This window comes from Orycteropus afer, unplaced genomic scaffold (assembly GCF_000298275.1).
Source record: "Orycteropus afer afer isolate SDZICR_OR568_19922 unplaced genomic scaffold, OryAfe1.0 scaffold00525, whole genome shotgun sequence".
NCBI lineage: Eukaryota > Metazoa > Chordata > Mammalia > Tubulidentata > Orycteropodidae > Orycteropus > Orycteropus afer.
This window is the reverse complement of record NW_006922112.1, coordinates 98,132-112,905: the sequence shown is the minus strand read 5'-3', so window position 1 is coordinate 112,905 and position 14,774 is coordinate 98,132. Positions and strand designations below refer to the sequence as shown.

The window sequence follows — 14,774 nt, the reverse complement described above, 5'->3', positions numbered from 1 at the left end:
TATCACTTGGTTGTGCAATCAACACCAATGGAAGCAGCAGTCAAGACATCAGATGATGTATTGCATTGAGCAAATCTGCTCCTAAAGATCTCTTTCAAGTGCTGAAGAGCAAAGATGTCTTCTTGAAGACTGAGGTGCGCCTGACACAAACCATAGTGTTTTCAATTGCTTCATATGCATGTGAGAGCTGGACAATGAATAAGGAAGACCAAAGAAGAGTTGATGCTTTTGAGTTGTGGTGTTGGCAAACAATGCTGAAAGTACCTTGGACTGCTAAAAGGGCTAACAAATCTGTCCTGGAAGAAGTGCAGCCGGAATCCTCCTTGGAAGCGAGAATGGTCAGACTTTGTCTCACTTTAGTCCTATTGTCAGAAGGGACCATTCTCTGGAGAAGGACATCATGCTTGGTAAAGTGGAGGGTCAATGAAGGAGGGAAAGGCCCTCAATGAGATGGATAGACATGGTGGCTGCAGTGATGGGCTCAGGTATAATAGGGATAGTGAGGCTAGCACAGGAGCAGGCAGTGTTTGGTTCTGTTGTTGCATACCGTGAAGACATTGTCCTGTTTTCCTCTCCATTTGAGAGTTTGTACCTAGAAGTTTAATTCCCTCTGATAGATTAGTTGCTGTTGTTGTGTGCTGATTGACTTCCTTGTTTTTTAGTGTACAATGTTTTATGGCCTTATTTTGAGTTTCTATTTCTGATTTGGTTTTAGTGTTGATGCCACGAATCCTGATTTTGTTGATCTCTTAAGCATTTTTTGTAGGGTTGGTCTGGTTTTTATAAAATCCCTTAATTTTTGTCTGTCTGAGAATGCCTTGATTTCGTTCTCATATTTGATGGATAATTTGACTGTATATAGGATTCTTGGTTGGAAGTTCTTTTCTTTCAGTGTTTTATATATGCCATGCCATTGCCTTGTTGCCTGCATGATTTCTGCTGAGTAACTGGAGCTCAGCCTAACTGTTTGATTATTATAAGTAATATTTCTTTTGTCCCAGGCAGCTCTCAAAATTTTTTCTTTGTCTTTGGTTTTGGAGAGTGTGATTATGATATGCCTTGATGTTTTTCTCTTGGCATCTATCTTGTGTGGAGTTCTATGAGCTTCTTGGACAAATATCTTTTCTTCTTTCAGGATATGGGAGAAGTTTCCTGTTAGCAGGTTCCACAATTTTCTGTGTTTTTTTCACCTCTTCTTGTTCTGGAATTCCAATGAGTCTTATATGGTTTCTTTTCATGTCATCCCATATAATTCTTAGGTTCCCTTAATTTCTCTTAAATCTTTGTTCTGATTTTTCTTCATACAGGCTGGTGTCCAGGGATTTGTCTTCTAGCTGGGATATGTGTTCTTCAGCCAGTTCTAACCTTCTCTTTTGTGCTTCTACTGTGTTGTGTAATTCTGTAATTTTGGTATTCATCTTCTGGATTTCTAACTGCTGTTTTGTATGAGTTCTGACTGTGTATTAATCTTATTATTTTGTTCTTGAATGATTTTCCTGAGTTATTCCAGAGAACTGTGTGTGTTCCTTGTTTCTGTTTGGGGTTTCCTTAGGCTCTTGTAAAGCTCTATAAACATATCTTCTAAATTCCTTCTCTGATAATTCTATTGCCTCCTCTTCCTCCTTGTTTAATGAGACCTTTGTTTGTGGTTTTGCTTCTAATGCCTTGTCCTGTTTTTTTGTTTGATTTGAGGTTGCCTGTTGTTTCCCAGACATTTTGAGGTTGTCTTTAACTGTTGGTTATGTATTGATTTATTTTGTCTTAGTTTTATTGTTTAATATTTTGAAAAGGTGAAGCTGGTGTATTTTATTTTTTTTTTAGTTATTAATTCAGGTATGGTGGGTTGCTCTACAGTTTTCTTTGTGATGGTGGAATCACTGTGTGGAATGTGGGTATGGGTTTCTGTTTGTTTTAAAGATGGTTTAGAGTTCGAACTGGGAGGTTTTATGTTGGCTGAATGTGTTTTTTTTTTATATTGGGTGAGTGAAGTTATTGACGGAGAAGGTGGGAGCGGAAAAAGGAAAGCTCGCTGTTGCTAGTGGTGGTTTCTAGGGCTTAGAGCAGGCTGCTACTGGTGACATCGTACTGTTATTTACAGGCCTGCAGCTCAATTTCAGCAAAGACTCCAGTTGTTAGGGGTCGCCACTTTCCACCAGGCTCAGACACATGCAAAAACCCTGCTCCTGAGGCCCCTTGAAACCAAAAAGCCGACCCAAGACAACTTCCTAGCTCTGTGATCTGCCAAGGGAGTGTTTCTCTCTGGCCTCCCCACCTGCAGCCCAGCCCAACCAGCCCAGACTGCTATCCACCTTGGGCATTCCTCTGTGGGTCTGCCCACCCGCGGTGCCAAAGATCTACTTGGTTTCAGCGGTGCTGGAGTCTCCCGGGAGAGTGCCTGCTAGTAATACGTGGTCCCAATATTACTGAGAAAGTCAAGCACAGGCCTCTCAATACCATTAAGCTGACCCTAGCCTACTTGGTGACTAACTGCGGGGGTACCTCCCAGGGCTCATCCTCCTGCAGCACCAATGGACTCTCTGCTCAGGTTTCAGTGGCACTGGTAGTGCCCATTTGCACCTAGCCAACCCAAGTTACCAATAAAATCAGGTGCTGAAGGTATATCCTTGGGGTGATCGCTGGTATGCTGGTGTGGTCGCTGGTATGCTGGTGTGGTGTCTTCTTCCTTAACCCAGGGAGGTCTCGGATGGCCATTCTCACTGCCAGTTGCTCCCCCAGGGAAGTCTCCAATGGCATTTCTTGGCTGCCTGTCAGTGCTCTGCAGGATAGATCTTCTGATCTTGTTATTATTATTATTATTTTTTCCCCCTGTACCATTCTCTTTTCTAATTCTACTCCTCTGAGGTTGGTGTACTCTGACTCCATGAGCTGTTCAGAGCACCAGAATCTCTAATTCTAACTGCTGTATCTAGTTTTTCAAGCACTAAGATGCTAGAGGGAAATAGCATGGTGATTACTAACAAGACTCCATTTTGAATTCCCTCACCACTGTTGTTTTTAGGTGAGGTTGTGTTTGATCTGCCTCATAGAGTCTCCATGTACAATACAACAAAACGCTACCTAGTCCTACATCATCCTCACAATCACTTCTATGTTTCAGCCCATTATTAAAGCCCCTGTGCCAACCTATCTTGTTGAAGGTATTCCTCTTCTTTGCTGAACCTCTACTTTACCAGTCATGATGTCCCTTTCCAGGGACTAGTCCCTCCTAATGGCATGTCCAAAGCAAGTGAAATGAAGTCCTGCCACCTTCACTTCTAAGGAGCATTCTGGCTGTACTGCTTCCAAGACAGATTTTTATTCTTCTGCAGTCCATGGTATATTCAATATTCTTTGCCAAAACCTTAATTCAAATGCATCAATTCTTTTTCGGTCTTCTTTATTTGTTGTCCAGCTTTCACATGAGAGTATGAGATGATTGGACATACCATGGCTTGGGTCAGGTACACTTTAGTCTTCAAAGTGACAGCTTTGCTTTTTAACACTTTAAAGAGGTCTTTTGCAGCAGAATTACCCAATGTAATACATCATTTGATATCTTAATTGCTGCTTCCTTTTAGGCATTGATTGTGGATCCAAGTAAAATGAAATCTTTGATTACTTTATTATTTTCCCTATTTATCATGATATTGCTGTTGGTCCAGTTGTGAGGATTTTTTTTTTTTTTTTTATGTTGAAGTGTAATCCATACTGAAGGCTATAGTTTTTGATTTTCATCAGTAACTGCTTCAAGTCTTCTTCACTTTCAGCAAGCAAGGTTGTGTCATTTGCATATCTCAGGTTGTTAATTAGTCTTCCTCCAACCCTGATGCTATTCTTCGATGAATCTACTAGAAAAAGTATGTCCACTAACCCTACCTCAAATGAGGTGATAGAGGAATGCCTAATGCCACTATGGTCTATCATTTCCATCCTAGGAAAGGATGGGGGGGTGGTAAGAAAACCTCTATCCCCGTGAAAGCACCTGCCAGGTCAGGGACAGATAGTGTATCAGTGAGCTGCAGGCAAACTGTATGTGACCCATACAGTTTCGGTGATGGAGGTGGGAGTGTGTCCTTGACATTTCACAATAATCCTGCCTTTGGCAGAGGTTGAAAAACAAGGTGGGTAATATAAGAATGTTGCTTAATATTGTGTTGGGTAAAGAACAAAGGGGACAGAAGAATGACTAGTCTTTTTCTCTCCTTATTCTGTGACTTCAAACTCATTTCCCAGAAAAGAGAGTCCTCCCTGGTTCTGGTAAGGTTCTAAAGCAACCTGGAGAGAAGCATAATTATATTTATGGACAGCTGTGAGTTTACCCCATGAAGCAGTCAAATGGTTTTTATTTTGGATGAAAATCTTTCTAGAATTTAATATATATATATCTTTTCTTTTTTTTTTTCAATATATTAACCACTTTTCTTGCTGACAAAAAGTACTATACTGAACACAGCAATATTTTCTGAGGTCAAAGTGATTAAGAATATGGCACTGGCAAACAGACAACTTGGGTTCAAATACTGGCTTTGTCCCTCACCAGGCAGGCAAGTTAACACTCTGTGCTTCAGATTCTTTATGTATCAAAGGATAAGATTAATACCTGCCTCATAGTTATTGTAAGTTAACAGCAAGTTAATACATGCAAAGTACTTAGCACACTGTGTGGTACATAGCACCGCTTGGCAAATATCAGCAGCTTCTGCTACAACTACTATTACTATTGGCTTGTATATAAAATGGTCCCAGGACAATTTGTTGAAGTGCTCTTATAAGTTCTTTTATAAATTTGTTTTATAAATTTATAAATTATGTTTCTGATAGATGTAACAAAGGTTGTTCGTGAATGTTAAAAACAGTAAAGCTTTAATTTAGTTAAAATTAATATTCATTAAGCTCTTACTATGAAATACAGCTGGAATGATCTTTACAAGCAAGAATGATCAGACTTTGCCTCACCTACATTGGTCATGTTGTCAGACTGGATCTGTCCCTGGAGAAGGATATCCTGGTTGGTAAAGTAGAGTGTCAACCAAAAAGGAGAAGACCTTCAATGAGATGGATCAACATGGTAGCTACAACAATGGGCTTCATCATAGCAACAACTGTGAAGCTGGTGCAGGAATGGGTCACTGTCCAGTCATTTTGTTGTAATAGGGTTGCTATGAGTCATAGCTGACTCAATGGCACCTAACGGCAACAATGCGCTAGATACTAGGGGAAAATGTGAGTAATATGGTCCTGAGCCTCAAGAAACTTACAATCTAGAAGGGAAGATAAACAAACTATGTCAGGATAATATGGCAAGAAATATGAAAGAGTTATGCATGAGATTATTATACGAGCCTAGAGGAAGGGCCCTTAGCTTAGCCTAGGGATTCAGGGAAAGCTTCCTGAAGGATTCTGTCTGGATAGTCTTGAGGACAGCCAGATGAAGAAAGGCTGAGTAGGCGCTGCCAAGCACAGGAACAGGAAAGGTAATGAGGTAAGCAGCAGCACAGTACTTTTATGAGAGCATGAGGTGTCTGTGCAAAGAATACAACTTGACTTGTGACAAATAAGCGAGATGGGGTGTGGTAAGAAATGAAGCTAACAGGTAGACTAAAGAGACGAGACTCAATAGGGCCTTTATGTCAAGTGGAGAAGTTTGGACATTACTTGTCAAGAGATGGGAAGGCATTAAGAAAACTTTAAGGAAAATAAATGGGAGTTTTAAGATTTTCTTTCAGATGTATTACTCAGACAGCATTGTGAAAGCCAGAGCAAAGTTAGGAAAGCTGGAGGAAAAGAGACCATTAGGTGTGGCTTCTGTAACTAATAAGCTGTTATAATGAATAATGTCTGAATGAGGGCAAGCAAGCCTCTATCTGAGGAAGAGGACATCCCCATTGTATTTGGAAGATAAAACTGGAAGATCCTGATGACATATCAGATAGAGGTGGCTCAAGATCAAGAGGAGTCCAGGATAATTACCAGGTTTCACACTTGAGTTACCAAGTAGATGACAATATAATTAACTGAGAGAGAAATAGCAGATCTTTTTAAAAAAATAATTTTTTTATTTTTTTTTTTCTTTAGGGAGTAGGCAGGGAGGATAAGTTAATGATTTCAGATTGGAACATGTTAAGTTTGAGGTAATTACAGGCAAGGTCAGCCTGGAGATATAAATTTTAGAGTAATTAACAAACGGATAGAGCTACAAAATCAGTGTGTCTACTGCTCTTCTCTTTACATATGTGAAAAACAAGAATAGGGTGGGATATTGGGGAAAACCTAAAGAGGCAGAGGTACGAGGTCTTTGAAAGAATCTGGGCTGCCACGTTGAGATCCAAGGAGAGAAGAGGTGTAATAATGGAGTGGCCAATGAATTAGTTATACATGCCCATAACAACAACAATCAGTTTTTGAGTACTCACTACATGTCAGTCATCTGACAAGGTACATATATATATATATATATATATATATATATATAAAGAATAGATTTAACTCATTTAACATTGATGACCAAAGACTAGATGAGTTGTGGGATGACATTAAGGACACCATACATGAAGAAAACAAAAGGTCATTAAAAAGGCAGGAAAGGAAGAAAAGACCAAAACAGATGTCAGAAGATACTCTGAAACTTGTTCTTTAAATGGAGAGTGGCTAAAGTGAATGGAAGAAATGATGAAATAAAATAGCTTAATGGAAGATTTCAAAGGGAAGCTAAAGAAGACATAGTGAAATATTATAAAGAAAAGTGCAAAGACCTGGAGTTAGAAAATCAAAAGGAAAGAACATGTTTAACATTTCTTAAGCTGAAAGAATGGAAGAAAAAATTCAAGCCTTGAATTGCAATATTGAAGGATTCTATGGGCATAATATTGAATGATGCAGGAAGCATCAAAAGAAGATGGAAGGAATATACAGATTAACTGTACCAAAAAGAACTGTTCAACATTCAACCATTTCAGAAGGTAGCATATGATCAAGAACCAATGGTACTAAAGGAAGAAGTCTAAGCTGCACTGAAGAAATTGGTGAAAAACAAGGCTACAAGAATTGACAGAACAAATGAATGCAGCTCTGGAGGCACTCACTCATTCATGCCAAGAAAACTGGAATAAAGCTACCTGGCCAACTGACTGGAAGAGATTCATATTTGTGCCTATTTCAAAGAAGGGTGATCTGACAGAATGCAGAAATTATAGAACCACATCAATAACATCACACACAAGTAAAATTTTGCTGAAGACAATTCAAAAACTGTTGCAGCATTATATCGACAGGGAGCTGTCAGAAATTCAAGACAAGTTCAGAAGAAGGCGTGGAACAAGGCATAACATCGCTCATGTCAGATGGATTTTGGCTGAAAGCAAACAATACCAGAAAGATGTTTACCTGTGTTTCACTGACTATGCAAAGGCATAAGACTGTGTGGATTATAACTAATTAAGGATAACATTCTGACAAATGGGAATTCCAGAGGATTTAATTGTGCTCATGAGGAACCTGTACATAGACCAGGAGGCTGTTGTTTGAACAGAACAAGGGGATGCTGAATGGTTTAAAATCAGGAAAGGTGTATGTCAGGGTTGTATCCTTTCACTGTACTTATTGAATCAGTAACGCTAAGCAAATATTCCGAGAAGCTGGACTATGTGAAGAGTAACGTGGCATCAGGATTGGAAGAAGACTCTTTAACAACCTGTGATATGTAGATGACACAACTTTGCTGTTGAAAGTGAAGAACACTTGAAGCACTTACTGATGAAAGTCAAAGACTATAGCCTTCAGAATAGATTGCAACTCAATATAAAGACACAAAAATCCTTACAATTGGACCAATGTGCAACATGATGATAAATGGAGAAAAGATGGAAGCTGTTCGGCAATTCCATTTTACTTGAATCCACAATCAACACTCACGGAAGCAGCAGTCAAGAAATCAGACATAGGCTTTCAGCCAAACAACGGACAGGCATATGAGGTGAACAGTTACATCAGATACTCCTTGGAGTGATCAATCGTGGGAGAATAGAAGGGCAGTGTTTGTACAGGGAGATAGCTGGGGGAGGAGCAGGAGTGCATGGGAAGGAAGGACACAGGGAAGATGCAACTATGAGGAGGAAGTGGGAAGAGAGCTGTTACACTGTGGGGAATTCATGCAATGTCATGAAACAAAATGTGTACAAGATGCTGTATGGAAAATGAATTTGCTCTGTAAACTTTCATCCAAATCACAATAAAAATTAAAAAAAAAAAAAAAGAAAGAAAGAAATCACATGATGTATTGCACTGGACAAATCTGTTGCCAAAGACCTCTGTAAATATTAAAAAGCAAAGATGTCTTTGAAGACTAAGGTGAGCCTGACACAAGCCACAGTATTTTCAATAGCTTTATATATATATGTGAAAGCTGGACAATGAATAAGGAAGACCACAGAGCACTGATGCCTTTGAGTTGTGGTGTTGGCAAAGAATACTGAAAATACTATAAACTGTCAGAAGAATGAACAAATCTGTTTTGGAACAAGTAACAGCTGGAATACTCCCTAGAAGCACAAATGGCCAGACTTTGCCTCTCCTACTTGGGTCATGTAGTCAGAAGGGACAGATCCCTGGAGAAGCATATCACACTTGGTAAAGTAACAGTGAAAATGGGAAGACCCTCCATGATATGCACTAACACAATGGCTGAAACGATGGACTCAAGCATACCAAGGATTATGAGGATGGTGCAGGATCGGGCAGTGTTTCATTGTGTTGTATATAGAGTTTCTATGAGTTGGAGACAACTTGACGACCCTTAACAATAATAACACGTCAGGCACTGTGCCATTTTATATATCATATCTCACTTGTCTATTGTCCACATGCTATGGATGAGTAATCTGAAATCCAGAGAAGCCATGTAACTTACGTAAGGTGAGCTGGCAGAACTGGGATCTGAACCCAGGTCTGCTGGATTACAAAGCTCATGTTCTTAACTCTGCTGGAGTAAAAGAACTTCTCCAGGATGCATCTTAATATTTTCAAAACAAGGACTGCTATAAAATGCTTTTCCAAGAAGCATATCTTTAAAATTGCCAAGTAATCTCAAAGGAATATTTAATGTCTAATGAGGTCATTATACATTTGATCTCTTTAGAGAATAAAAATGGATTATTTCAGTGGCATATTTTTTTCTATAATCTTTTCCATAAATATAACACTTGTCAAATTATGAGAACAAAAAATGTAAACATAAGGCAATCCACTCAGCTGATTTGAATATTGCTCCAATAATGCCAAAGAAAAGTCCTGGATGGACTGGGTTAGTGTTCTTCAGAGAAAAACAAAGTGCCCTGGACACACACATCTAAGTCTGCTTAGCTTTCTCACAAATATTACTACTGCTCCCAAGAAGAACCATAGAAAGGATACATAGTTCAGCACAAATTCACCACAAACATAGAAAATTCATGGAAATATTTATTATAATAGGAGGTTTATTTTAGATATAAATTACTATACATCTTAAAGAGAGAGAATAAAAAAATCACATTTCTTTGATAAAAGTTGTAATTTTCCTATTTCCCACTAGAGGAAGTAACAGCATTACTCTTACCATTTGGTGGATAAAAGACTGCATATTCTTCCAGTCCTAGTTTTCCTATAAGAGAAAAACATAAATGGTTTCAATATGTTTAAATAAAATAAATATTTAAAAATTAATTTATTTTGTGAATATAGTGGCACAATTATCAAGTGCTCAGTTGCTAACAGAAATGCTAGCATTTCAAACCCACCATCCTTTCTGCTCTGTGGGAGAAAGATGTAGTCTGCTTCTGTAAAGATTACAGCCTTGAAAACCCTATAAAGCAGTTCTAGACTGTCCTGCAGGGTAGCTATGAGTCAGAATCAACTTGATGGCAATGGGTTTGGTTTTTCTGACCATATTATAACCTCATTTTATTTCATGATATAGAATTACTTTGAAAAGATGTCAGCCTTTCTTTGATGATAATAAACTCTTTCATTAATTAAAGTCAATAATTAAACTTTAGTATAAAGTGATGCAAAATAATAAAGCAACACACATTTTCAAGCTCCTTAAGCATTTAAGAAGCAGAAGCACCTATTTATAAGCATAGAATTGTTTTGCTAATGATAAATAATTCTTATCTGTCCTTTAAAGCAACTCCTATTCTTTGCAATGCTTGTTAGTTTTCATTTTTATGGAATATACTGTAATGCTAAAAATTAGATGTATGTAATTATATGGCACTATTTTCTAAACCTTAAAACAGTTCAAAGTTAGTCACTTTGAAAACAGATGTGTGTGACCCCAGCCATGCTATTTTCACCTGCCACATATGAATGAATGTGAAAGCTGGACAATGAATACGGGAGACCAAAGAATTGATGCTTTGAATTACGGTGTTGGCGAAGAATGTTGAATATACTATGGAGTGCCACAAGAATGAACGACTCTGTTTTGGAAGAAGTACAGCCTGAAAACTTAGAAGTGAGGATGGCGAGACTTCTTCTTACTTGCTTTGGACATGTTATTACAAGGAACCGGTCCCTGGAGTAGCACATCATGCTGGTAAAATGGAGGATCAGTGAAAAAGAGAGGAAGCTCCTCAACGAGATGGACTGACACAGTGGCTGCAACACTGGACTCCAGCATGGCAACAATCGAGAGGATGGCACAGGACCAGGCAGTGATGTGTTCCATTGCACGTAGGGTTGCTATGTGTCAGAACCAACTGATGGCACCTTACAACAACAACAACAAAACAGTTCATATGGTCCGAGTAGGGGCTAAATACTTGAATCATCATTGTCTCAACAAATTAAAATACATTTATTATAATCAAGTGTTTAAAGGAGCTTTCCTAAAACTTGCTTTTTCTCAAACATTTAAAGGTTCTGAGCTTTTCCTCACCTTTCACTATCTTCACGTAGCACTTGACAGTTTTGCTAACACCACTGAGTCTACTGAAAAGTCACATATATTCTTATACTAAGCTTTAAGGTAAAATTTTAATTAAAAATGTTACTGTTACTCCTGTTGAGGTTGGTGGCAGGGGGGAGTAAGAAACATGAACAATTTAGGTTAGGGTAGAGACAGCAAGGCCTGATCTTGTGAGCGAGGAGATAATAAATAATTAGAAAAAAAGAGAGAGACAGAGTGCCTTCTTGGTGTCCAGTACTAGGCTAGGTGCTGAGAGGTAAAGAGAATGAATAGATAATGTTGTTGTTAGATGTCATTGAGTTAGCTCTGACTCACAGAGACCCTATGTACAATAGAAACCACTATTTCTGACCACTGCCTGGTCATGTGCAGCCTCACAATCCTTGGAATGCTTGAGGCCATTGTCGCAGCCACTGTGTCAATCCATCTTGTTGAGGGGCTTCCACTTTTTCATTGACTCTCCCTTTTACCAAGCATGACATCCTTCTCCAGGGAATGGTCCCTTCTGACAACATGACCAAAGTAAGTGAGATGAAGTCTGGTCATTCTCCCTTCTAAGGAGCATTCTGGCTGTACTTCTTCCAGAATAGATTTGTTCATTTTTCTAGCAGTCCACAGTATTTTCAGTATTCTTTGCCAACACCACAACTCAAATACATTAATTCTTCTTTGGTCTTCCTTATTCATAAATAGTCATAAATACATGATATGGTCTCTTAATCATGTGGCTTATATTCTAGACTAAAATGTGGAACATTAGGGTATGTTTACTAAATTTTCTGGTACAGGCTTTAGGTGTTTAAATTTTTATTGTTTTGTTAGGTGCTGTCGGGGTGGTGCAAACTCATAGTGACCTTATGTATAACAAGAAAATGCTACTCCAGACACCTTCTCAATCACTGGTATGCCTGAATCCATTTAAAGGTTTGTAGGGTTGGGAGTAGGTGACGGATTTGTGGACCTGGTAAGATTTAGCCTAGTTTTCAAGAACCTAAGATTTCGGGATAGAGGAGAGGGCAGCCTTCCCCATGCAGGGAATAGAGGGAGACGAGAATGAACATGGGGTGTGGTGGAATAATCAGGAAAACAAAGCCAGCTGGCTGAAGGTAGTGCCCACTGCTGGAGGGCTTGGAAAACCTGGCTGAGTTCTAATTAGTGAGCTCATTAGATAGTTGTACACTCAGTTTTTCAGCAGGAAATAAAGTTAAACAAACAAACAAGGAAAACAAAATTAAAAAACGTTTTTATAAGTTTAATTTAGGAGCAATGGAACTGAGACAACCTCAAGTTCAGGGGAGCCTGAGCTTAGTATAAGGTAATGTCGACCTGCCCTAGGGTGAGGATTGGAACAGTCACGCAGAGATGATACTCAGGAAGTACAGACAAAACTGTTTCTTACGGCAACACAAGAATGACCCCACTCGATAGGGATGTGAGCTTTAGTGCTAGGTATTCATTACCTAACAAAGAGAAGTTGGGAAGAACTTCTAGCAAAAATTAGTTCAGTGCTCAGCAATATCTTGTAGGCAGCTAGTGACTAAAGATGAGACCAAAAAAAGCACCAATATAGAAATTAGCTGATGGCACATAAATTATAATAAAAGTTTTAAGGGTAGCAGAATATTTTGAGAGAAGAAACACAGAAGGTAAAAAACAGAAGTAGAAAAAGTTCTTGTGATAGACTAATGGAAGGGGAAATAAGTCACTAGCTATGACAGAAAGAGCAGCAGAGGGGCAAGCACACAGACGACAGAGAGGCTAACTTCATATGGTGCTTCTGGGAACCATTAGTCTGTTGTTGGTTTGAGTTGCTCATTATTTAAATGAGCATAAAAAGATGGTTATAATCATCTAAGAGAAGTCTGTTTGAGCACTTGACAAATTAAAAAACTCACAAAACCAATGAAAAAAACCCCAAACTCACTACCATTGAGTCGATTCTGACTCATAGCGACCCCCTTTGGATTTCCAGGTGGTAAATCTTTATGGAAGTACATTGCCCAATCTTCCTTCTGTGGAGTGGCTGGTGGGTTTGAACAGCCAACCTTCTGGTTAGCAGTCAAATGCCTTAGGCCCTATGCCACCAGAGCTCCTTTGCAAAACCCATATATGTTATAAAATAAATCAATAAACAGTCTTGGGAAGATTATGTAAATCATACAGAATACTCCCTTTACATTTTAGAAATTTTACCTCTTATGTATGATTTTGGTGGTGAAGCACTGTTGTATGCAAAGTGACCCAACACAGATGTATCCCGGGAAAAACAAAGTAATACCTGTACATAACATTGGAAAAAACAAAAAATTAAGCACTGTCATAAAACCAGATTATTCATTGTTACTTCCTGCTTTGGAGGAGCTGTGGTGGAACTTTTGACTGCAGCACTGTGCCTTGCAATGGGAAGATTGCCCTCTATCGGCACACCTAAGGTGAGTGTTACAGTGGCATGCCAAACATGGATGGTGCAAGTTCATTCAGATTTCTCACTGTTTGCTACCTACACCTTCAACAACAGCAGAAAATGAAAGCTGGTGAAAACTACCTGATCCTTTCCTATGTTTTCTTTCTGGAAAAGAAACGTGTGGGGAAATGTAATAGATGAGAAATGTATAGGGCAGACATTAACTACAGTGGCATAAAGCTACTTGGGGAGAGAAGAAAACCAGAACTAGACTCATTTTGGGGATGCAACAGGCAGCTGGACATGTCAGGGCGTGAGGGCTGGCAACTCATAGTATTTAGAAGGAATGGTACTAGCAGTACAAGTGGTGGCCCAACACGGAGCAGAACTGACCTGCAGGTAGAGTGTGGCAACTCTATCTGCGACAAAAACAAGCAGGCAGATAGTCAGGATCCAGGACGCCCCTTAGGAGAAACTGGACTACTGATGCCACCGGGGCTTTGGGGGCAGGAGTTCAATCTCTAGGAAGGTGAATGGTGACGGGCTAGTGGGCCTTAGTGTTACAAGACCTGGGCTTTTAAGATGTTACCAAGAAAGGAATTCAGGAGTAACAGGAAAAGGCAGAACACTAATCAGGAAAATAGCGTACATTTTCTCTTACTCTTTTTAAAATTGGTTGTCACCATCTGACAGATCAACAATAGGGCCTTCCTCTAATTCAATTTGCAATGCTTTAATTACTGATGAGGTTGGACACTTTTCTATTTGCTTTCTTTTGTGATTTTCCAGTTCATCCTAGTCTGTTTTAAGATTTATGCTGTTAGAATCATTGATTTAATTTTTTGTTTATTAAGGTTTCTAAACTTTGGTCTAATTACAGTGAAACTTGAGAGAACAGGGACTTGATAGATGCCTTATTTTTCCATGTCTTGAAAGTATTCCACCCTTGACAGGTATAATCTTATCACTTTTTTATTGCTTTCTATTAGTGGAAAAAGTTCGCGTTTTCCTTCTCTGACAAGTTTTTACCTTACACAGTGTCTGGCTTTTGCAGGTTTTACTGTATATGGTGCAAATGGTATTGCTCAATTGGCAATTTTAATTTTTTAAAATTATATTGTGGTGAAAGAATACTTAAAACATATACTGTTTCAATAATTTCTACATAAACAATTCAGTGACATTAATTACACTCTTCAAGTAGTGCAACCATTCTTAGTCTTCTTTTCCAAATCATTCCACTACCATTAATATAATCTCAATACCCTCCTCCCTGTAAAAAACAAATCAAACTCACTGCCATCAAGTGAATTCCAAATCATAGTGACCCTACAGATCAGGGTAGAATGGCCCCATAGGGTTTCCAAGGCTATAAATCTTTACTGGAGCAGATAGTCTCATCTTTCTTCCTTGGAGCTGCTGGTG

At 38.9% G+C, this 14,774-nt stretch overlaps 1 protein-coding gene across 1 annotated transcript in view; it reads right to left on the bottom strand.

Moving 5' to 3' along the window:
- Window positions 1–14,774, bottom strand: part of TBC1D19 (TBC1 domain family member 19) — a gene marked incomplete at its 5' end in the record, with an annotated part of 176,514 nt that overhangs the window by 79,709 nt on the left and 82,031 nt on the right. The window contains 2 exons of the mRNA XM_007955658.1: window positions 9,593–9,637; window positions 13,139–13,223. Of these exons, the coding sequence (XP_007953849.1) occupies window positions 9,593–9,637; window positions 13,139–13,223 (130 nt within the window). The remainder of the gene's footprint in view (window positions 1–9,592; window positions 9,638–13,138; window positions 13,224–14,774) is intronic.